The sequence below is a fragment of the Strongylocentrotus purpuratus genome, unplaced genomic scaffold (genome assembly GCF_000002235.5).
Source record: "Strongylocentrotus purpuratus isolate Spur 01 unplaced genomic scaffold, Spur_5.0 spur5_scaffold_11, whole genome shotgun sequence".
In the NCBI taxonomy this organism is placed as follows: Eukaryota; Metazoa; Echinodermata; class Echinoidea; order Camarodonta; family Strongylocentrotidae; genus Strongylocentrotus; species Strongylocentrotus purpuratus.
Genome location: NW_022145596.1, coordinates 19,291,677 through 19,301,088, shown reverse-complemented (window position 1 = coordinate 19,301,088; position 9,412 = coordinate 19,291,677). Strand labels below are relative to the sequence as shown.

The following is a 9,412-nucleotide window of genomic DNA, read 5'->3' as shown; positions in this document are numbered from 1 at the left end:
ACTTTGTTTGTCAAGAATAAATCATATTGTCAAAAGCGTTTCATCAAGAACGTATTCCAAATTTCTGGGCAACAGAGTACATCAAGGCCTTCAAAAATGATTCAGAATAATTGATTAACGTTTACATGTTAATCAAGTGAATTCTACTTCTAACTATTTTGTAATAGCATTTCTTTTTTAAGGAAGATTGTGGGAAGTGAAATAGTCTCGACTATTGGTATGAAACTATTCACCATATTAAAGGCTTACAAATCGATATTATAAAGTAGTCCACACAACAAATGAGGATACATAGAGTATCATTAAATCATGTTGATAGGAAGTTGCATTGAAAATGGTGTAAAGTTTCTGTGTTACGAAAGGAAAAGGTGGATTATGGATCATTTGTCTTGTCGGTTTGAACCAGATATAGACATTTTGAAACATAAATTTGTTTGGTACTGACCGTTTTCACATGTTGGACCAGTCAGGGTATCTGGACAAGTACACACGAATCCGCCGTAACTGTTGCGACAAGTACCTCCATTGTGACAGGGGTTTCCTAGACATTCGTCCACGTCTGTGGGATAAACAAAAACGGCAGCATTGAATAATAGACCCGGTCAGACCGGGACTCTTCACTTGATCGAAGGATTATGGGAAGTTTCATCCTGGACCTTCATATTATTCTAAAGAATCAAAGCCCTTCTAATCCTAAGGTTTAAACAACGGTCTCATTCTCGTGGACAATCTAACCACTCGTCGGAAGGTTCACGAGACTGACGGTCAAAAAGATTAAATCTGTCAAAACAGATTTCCAAAGTAATATAAAGTTTTGGGTAAAAAATATATCATGGGCGACTGGATGGCATACGACTTAAATCTATCTATCTAATTAAATTCTCTCAGATAATAATTGAAATGTCGTTGTGGTTAAATAAAGAATCTGCATCCTTTTGTATAAAGATACTTTTTGCTCTGGGTCACAATTGTGAGGTTGAAATTTAAGATAATATTCAGGTGAACCATAGAACCAATATAATTATTTTCTATAAAACAATGGCCGCCTTAATAAAATGCTTAGACACATAATGACAATTCATGAACTCGATTTTTCTTGAAATTTCGCTGATCATTATTTTTCACTATGATCAGAGTTGGGAAGAACAAAAAGATAACTACCTTCTTCGCAATGTGGCCCAGCGAACAGGCCCCTGCATTCACATTGATACGTCCCATGGAAATTAGAACAGGTTCCTTCGTTCATACAGGGGTTGATTTCACACTCATCGACGTCAGCACCACAGTTTGGTCCTCCAAATCGCTGGGTGCACTGGCAATGGTAGGATCCAATACTGTTAGAACAGGTCCCTCCATTCAAACAGGGGTTGGTTTCACATTCATCGACGTCCTCCGCGCAGTGCCGACCCGTGTAAAATGAAGTGCAGGTACAGGCGTAGGAACCAAAACTGTTAGAGCAAGTGCCTCCATTGAGGCAGGGGTCGGTAGTGCATTCATCAGTGTCAACCTCACAGTCCTGTCCTGTGAAAGATGGGATGCATTGGCAGACATAGGAGCCAAAGGTATTTGTGCAAGTACCTCCGAACTTGCATGGGAGGCTTTGGCATTCGTCAACATCATCCTCACAGTGCTGCCCTGTGTAAGCAGCAGTACACCCGCATCGATAAGAACCGACAAGGTTGGTGCATGTACCACCGTTGGAACAAGGATCGGCATCGCATTCGTCGACGTCATCGGCACAGTTATAACCGAAGTAAGATGGTGGACAAGTGCATGTATACGAACCCACCGTGTTAGTGCAACTCCCACCGTTACGGCAGGGGTCGTTTTCACATTCGTTCCTATCCAGCTCACAAGTGCGCCCTTCATACCCCGGCATGCACTGACAATGGTAAGAACCAACCGTGTTAGAACAGGTCCCTCCGTTTAAACAGGGGTCTGTTTCACATTCTTGAACGTCGACATCGCAGTGTTGTCCAGTGTAGTATGACGTACAGGAGCAGTAGTAGGAGCCAACAATATCTACGCAGCTTCCACCATTCTGGCAAGGGCTGTTGAGGCATTCGTTGACGTCTACTTCACAGTTCTTCCCCGTGGAAGACGATGGGCATTCACATCGATAGGATCCGATCGTATTGGTGCAGGTCCCACCGTTCAAACATGGCTCATTTTCGCACTCATCGGCATCCTCATTACAGAACTCCCCCGTGTACGCTTCGGAGCAACTGCAGTGGTACGACCCCGGGGTGTTAACACAAGTTCCCCAGTTCAGGCAAGGTGAAAGGGTGCACTCGTTCACATCCCTTTCACAGTTCAGTCCTTCAAAGCCATCGGCGCAGGAGCAGAGATAGGAACCGAAAGTGTTGGAGCAAGTCCCTTCATTACCACAGGGGTTAGCTGCACACTCGTCGACATCTTCCTGACAGTGCTGTCCTGAGTATGTCGCAAGGCACTCGCAGCGATAGGATCCCTCTGAATTGACGCACTGACCTCCGTTCTGGCATAATGTGTTCGACTGCAAGCACTCATTTGTATCTGTCAATTAAACAATTAAGGGGTGAAGTTGAAGAAAAACCTTGTCGAAATGTCTTAAAGCCCCACTGCACTACTTATATTATTGCTACTTGCGCCCTCGATATAGCCAACAATGCCTAATCGGAGACCATTTGTCCCCATGGTCCCCTTTTTCTTAAGCTGATTGAGAGCTGATTTGATGAGATAACCGCCTGTCAGTGACCATGCAGGGAGGTTTAATCCCTCCTGCCAAACTAGTGCATATAGGATTTAAATTCCTAAATTCTTGACCATGATAATCTTCTTCCGTCACCATTCTTTCAGATAAATTTTCATCATCATTTTAATTCAAATTCTTTTCGGTTTATTGATAACTAAGAACACAAAATACAAAATATCATGTAGTTTTGCTATGTCACGTGACTTGCATTAGCGATTTTTCGTTATAATTCATTGTTTTATCTAGAATGCTGATTACAAACGTGATGAAATTTACCTTGTGCACACGTAGCACCTTCATATCCCGGAAAACAATCACAGGAAAAGCCGCCCGCCTCGTTCGTACATGACCCTCCATTTTGACAAGGGTTCTCGTCGCATTCATTGATATCTGGACACAAAAAATGGAAAATACCAATAATTCTATCACTTCCATATATCTATCTTTGTAAGTCCCATAGTTTGGACAATTAAAAAGACCTTGAGACACAAATTCTCCATAACTTCATTTCTTCAGCTGTTCTAGTTAGCCGCTCAAATGACATCCTATCATTACTCGGTAGATAATCAACAGTGGAGGAGAATATCCACGTAAACCTATCTGATCATAATTATGAAGAAATGCAAACCATAACGGTGAGCGATGCAGCTCTGAAATAAAAACTGACGATGCCTTTCTCCATTGATGTACACTTTGTGTTGTAGGGTTAAGATAATGTAGTTTAATGGAAACCTACAACAAACAACCTAACAAAAAAGAAAGTACCGAAGAAATGATACTTTGTTTAGAGGTAACAGGGTAACAAAGAATCATAATGAAAATGTCACTTTGAAGGAAAGACATTGAAGAAAAAGGCAAACAAACAAAACAAAAATATATTCCTGTTTACCCGTTTCGCAGAATTGTCCAATGAAACCAACAGCACACTGGCACTCAAAGGAGCCTTCGCTATTGATACAAACGCCACCATTGAAGCACACATCTGGACTACTGCATTCGTTGATATCTTTAAATTTGATGGCAAATGAAGAAGAAGAAAAAAATGGGCAGATTTTTTCATATAATATGCAATATCTAACTAATCTCAATAATTAACGAAAAGAAATTATCATGTAATCAAACAAACTTGTACTGAATGCTCAAAAGTACAAACAGACAAACATGACCAAATGAAGGACGTTTGCCAAGTGATTTCAATATGAGTTAATTGTGATCAACGAAATCAAGAAAATCGACCATGTTCCCTGACCCAGATGCACAGATGTCTCATACGTGTAATATATGTCATGATCTTCTGTACAAAATACTATTATTATTATTATTATTATTATTATTATTATTATTATTATTATTATTTATTAGGCCAATCATAAAAGCACAATACAAATACATTTTGACAGATCATGCAATACATAAACAATACAAGAGGAAAAGGGAGGGAGCAACGTGTGGGCCAGGGCTCACAAAAGTGAAATTCAACACTATTACCCGGAGGCATGTGAGCCCTCACATGTTGCTCCCAAACCAACTTATATATATATATATATATATATATATATATATATATATATATATAAACATAACATTGACTTACATACAATATTACACATTGTTTGAAAAAAAAATACATCTTAACCCCCCCCCCCCCCCCCCTCCTTCCAAAAACTAAAACAAAAATGACAAATGTATTACATCGCATATTCCTACAAAAATGGATATCACTTAGGAAATTATTACTAAGGAAATTATAATCAGTATGATACAAGCGGCATTATAATAATATAATGTCTAGTAAATTTCCTTTGAAAATTGACGGATAGCACGTGTAAATGGGATGCACAGGTAAATGAACATTATGGTAAGAAAAGCAAGTGTAATGTATGCGTTGCCAATGACAAGTAGGAAGTGAGTCGGGGGCCTATTGTCAAGGTGGAAATGTAGGAGTTGTAGGCCCTACTCTATACGGTAGAGAATATAATCAAATGGAATTATTTGGATGTGTTTATGATAAGTAGGCATACAAAGGTTTTAAGAAACTATATAGAACAACATATTATATACCTGTTTCGCACAAGACACCTGTGAATCCTGAACTGCAAACGCATTCGAAGCTGTCCAATTGGTCGATGCACTGTTGCGCATGCGTACTGCATGGATTGGATGCGCATTCATCGGCCTCCGTCTCGCACTGCGTACCCACGTATGCTGATGTGCATGTGCACTGGTAGGTGGGAGGAGTCAGCTGTAACTTGTCTGAGCAGGATCCACCGGACAGGCAAGGGCTTGAAGAGCAGGGTAGGACTCCTAAACAAGAGAAAAGGTTGATTTTCTTTTTATTTTTTTATTTTTTTATTTCAGCCAATACTTAGAGCCTATCTGCACTAGTTCGGCCAAGAGGGATTAGACCTCCCTGCATGGTCACTGACAGGTGGTTATCTCATCAAATCAGTTCTCAATGAACATAACAAAAAGGGGACCATTGGGGACCAACGGTCATCGTTTAGGCATTGTTTGCTGTATAGAGGGCGCAAATAGCTGTAAAGTAGTGAAGAGGGCTATAAGTTTCTCTATAGAGTGGTGAAGTGTGACGTCATCAAAAATCTATTTTTATAATTTCTCAATTTTTTCTTTATTTTCCGAAAGAGCATCAAAAATAATGTCCAAATATCGAAAACCAATTGAATATGTTAAGTGTTGGCTGAGATATGACCATCTAAATGAATATATTTCCTATAGGAACTCAGTGTTATATGCTCTGGCTCCTAATGGTTAGGAGCCAGAGCATAATAACACTGAGCTCCCATAGGACACATATTTATTCAGATGGTTATATCTCAGCTAATACTAAACAGATTCAATTGGTTTCCGACATGTTGACATTATTTTTGATGCTCTTTCGGAAAATGAAGAAAAAAAAAGAGAAATTCTAAAAATAGATTTTTATGACGTCACAGCTTCGGTACTCTATACATCAGTATAAACAGTAATTACACGTTAGCCAAAATGTAGAGTAAACATGCTATAAGCAAAGTTTTACTTAGAACAAACTGTCTAAAGTTTTTCTGACTAGTTGAACGAATTAAGGTTTGTATATAATATATATAGAGAGAGATTATTTGGTTCCAGGAAATGAATCTTCGGCAAATTCTACAATGAGGCGATCTGTTGGCCTCCATCATTTTTGTCTTGTTTTGTTTTAAACGCTTGTTGAGAAAATGTCGGCTCATTTGTCAGCATCCCCATATCACACTATTCAATTTGGTCTAACGAAGCCCCTACTAAAAAAAGGAAGAAAATGTATTCAAAATGAACACAATTTTAAACATATATTTCTCGTAGTGGTGTCGTGGTCTAGTAAATATGTCACCGAAATTTAGATCGCATGGTTCGCGGTTCGAGTCCCTCCGCGGCACTAAATGTTCTTTGGCAAGACATTGATCTACATTAGCCACTCTCCACCCAGGTGTTTACTGGGTACACCCGGTAGGATGCGACGGAAGCTGATCGTGTGCTCTTTTATATGCGGATTAGCAATTGAATCCAATGGCCGGGGTCGCTCCATCAACCCCTGTCAAAATGGAGGCACATGTACGGACGGTTTCAATGAAGTGTCATCGTAGTTATAAGCGGTTCAAATGTGATTACTATTATTATAATTTATTTCACGTTAATTGTTTTAGAGTATGTATAGAATGATAGACCTATGTCTAAATCAAATCATATTCCAGTCAAATTCTAACTACAATGCTGCCAATGAAGTTGGAATAATTTTCTTACTTCTTCATTACATGATTGAGCCAATAACGATTTATTCTTGATAGATGAAGCCCTGAGAATATATAAACCATTTAGATCAAGAATAAATCTGATCACAATCCTTTAACGAAGACAGGTAACATTTAGTCCAACGTTATGGCATAGTAACACAAAGCGCTTACTTGCTGTGCCTTGGATAGAGAATACGAGGGATGTGTCTTGACTACTTTCAAAAACGATGACCAGGGTCTTGGTAGTCGACATCAGATTCGATGGCGCTGTCGTGTCAGGACAAACCGTCATCAAAACGCTAGATAGCGAGACGTCTCCATCATAAACCTATAAAGAATAATTTGCTAGTGAGAATATCTTATTATAAATTTGAATGATGAAGTCGGATCAGATTCTTATATTCTTATATTGTAAAAAAATGCTCGTGATTTCCCATACCTTTACCGCTGTGTCATCACACGAATCGCTGCTCGGTTGGAAGTTGGTGAATTCAACCTCGACATAGTATCCATCGGGTGCTACCAGGGACCAACTACAGGCCGCCTGAGACAGGGGAGTGGTCGGGTAGAGAGGAGACTCGATGGCGACGGTCTCGTCGGCTGCGAGGGGGATCGAGACTGCAGAACAACCTCCTGAAATCACAGAATCAGAGACATTATATATATTTCAGGCTTTTACCTTCCTTAAAAAAGTCAGTAGGCAAGTCATTTGTACTTTATCAATCCAAGTAATTTTGTTAGGCATTCGATGTTGCTCTGCTGCAGTTGCTTCGAGATCCCTGGATATGTGTTTTATTGTGTTTCAAATTAAAATTAAAATGAAACAATTCCCTTTGTTGATGAAATTCATATATTTGTGATCCTTCTAACTTTTCAGTTAAATATGTATGTTGTTCTCTCTCTCTCTCTCTCTCTCTGTCTGTCTGTCTCCCTCTCTCTGTCTCTCTCTCTCTCTGTGTCTGTCTCTCTGTCTGTCTCTCTCTGTCTGTCTGTCTGTCTCTCTCTGTCTGTCTGTCTGTCTGTCTGTCTGTCTCTCTCTCTCTCTCTCACCTACAATAGCTTCCAACACTCTCCTCAGTCTGCATCGAGCTCTCCCCCTCCTCTTCCTCCTTCTCCTCCTCTTTCTCTTCGTCCTCCCTCTCCTTTTCTCATTCTTCTTCTCCTTCTTCTTCTTTCTCTTCTTCTTCTTCTCCATCTTCTTTTTCTTCTTCATCCTCCTCTTTCTTCTTCCATTTCTCTTCTTAACTTATGATCCTTCACATAAAAAGCAGTATATACAGACCTGTGTATTCCAGTTCAAATCCGCTAAAGCCTTGTGTGTTGTCTGACTGGAACCTTACAGTCACTTCGTGTCCTGATGACGTCATATCAGGCGGGATCGTCGACCCGCAGAAGATACCGAGGGATGGAGCATTGGTGTTTCCACCGTCAAAAATCTAGAGAAAAAAAAGCACCATTTGTTTTCCTTCTTTTTTGTTTAAATCAAAATTTCATAAACGATTATTTTCTATTATAAATTGACCACAATAATATCGCTGTATTGTGCAATATGTATTTATATTTAATTTTATCATAATGTAACTGACTCATTTTTGCTTACTAGAATTGAACACGCACTACTCTTTTTTTTTTGTTCGGTGCCGAAATCTTTAAGACCGTCTTCATGTTGGTTCCTTTGACAATGATATAATTTTGTTTTCTCATTCTGTTTCAATTTGTTGACCTATGTGAAATCGTCAATGCCATTTTGTCGACTGCTTTGCTTTCGTATTTTGATTTCTCGAAGTTGCACGCCTTAACAGGCTTTTAGATCTTCCGTACACGTTTGTACTTTTATTGTTGTGGAAAACAAAATGAACTTATGAACTTTATATTGACACAATTTGTTGATATACAAAAAGTGCCTTTTTGCTCCGAAATCACAATTTGTCTGAACTGACGCGAGACATTTAAAACTTCCGAACTAAAGAATCAAGAATCTAGAATATTTGAACTAAGAAAAATAAAGTTTGTGGGAACAGAATTGTCCTTAGATCTTATGTACATCACTCTTTTTTTAACATAGCCTATAGTAAGTTCATCAACATTCCGCAATGTTGTTTTCTTTTGTATCAGCCAGTATAACAATTATTAAATAGGAACAAAAAGACATTTGGTATTTTAATGAATTAACAAATGTCTATTTATACCAAATGTCTATTTCTGATTAACCAAACACGTCATTCTTTATTTTTTAAATTCCTTTAACGTTTAGAAATAAGACAAAAGTAAAAACCTCAATGAAATCGTAGCATCTGCCACCACTAGGCTGCTCCAATTCAAACGCTTTGAAATGCAGCGAGATTCTGGAGCCGAGTGAAAGCCGAATGACCCATTGACAGTCTTCGTTGTTCGGGTACGCCACTCGGCCAAAGTTTGCCGACCGAATGCTTCCCGACCACTCTCCCAGATCGTTTGTGTCTGATGATCGGGCAATGCATTGCTGACTGTCTGCATAATAAATAACAGCGATTGCATTTTTTAAAATTTTTTCTCTGGTTATGTATCATTAAAAAAATCCAAAAGTCTGAATGAATTAACATTGCATTTTCAAATTGGCACAAATTATATTTTTTCGTTCACTCTCACATTCTCTTAGGGCAGGTCCTGTCCAATCATAACTTGCTCTCCATACAAGCACAACGGTTTTTTCATCTACAATACTTATTTTTCCGGGAACCTATAACTACAAGCACTGATTTTTAATAGGTTCCTCTCATTCTACTTAATCTACTATTTGAATTGAGAATCTTTGAGACGTGCTCATTTATACTACATGTATTGTATATTTTGTGTAAAATGTGGAACAATAGCAATTTGAACTTGAAACACATATTTTATGTTTACAAAATAAGACATTTGATGATTTTAG

General features: G+C 38.7%; 1 protein-coding gene across 1 annotated transcript; it reads right to left on the bottom strand.

The window, feature by feature from the left end:
* Window positions 1-29: 29 nt before the first annotated feature.
* On the bottom strand, window positions 30-7,131 carry LOC105441515 (fibropellin-1-like). The gene is made up of 8 exons (XM_030981313.1): window positions 6,941-7,131; window positions 6,673-6,829; window positions 4,796-5,038; window positions 3,624-3,740; window positions 3,011-3,124; window positions 1,162-2,535; window positions 446-559; window positions 30-88 (listed from the first exon to the last, which is right to left on the bottom strand). The coding sequence occupies exons 2-8, from the start codon at window positions 6,791-6,793 to the stop codon at window positions 30-32; spliced, it is 2,142 nt and encodes a 713-aa protein (XP_030837173.1). The 5' UTR covers window positions 6,794-6,829; window positions 6,941-7,131.
* Window positions 7,132-9,412: the final 2,281 nt, after the last annotated feature.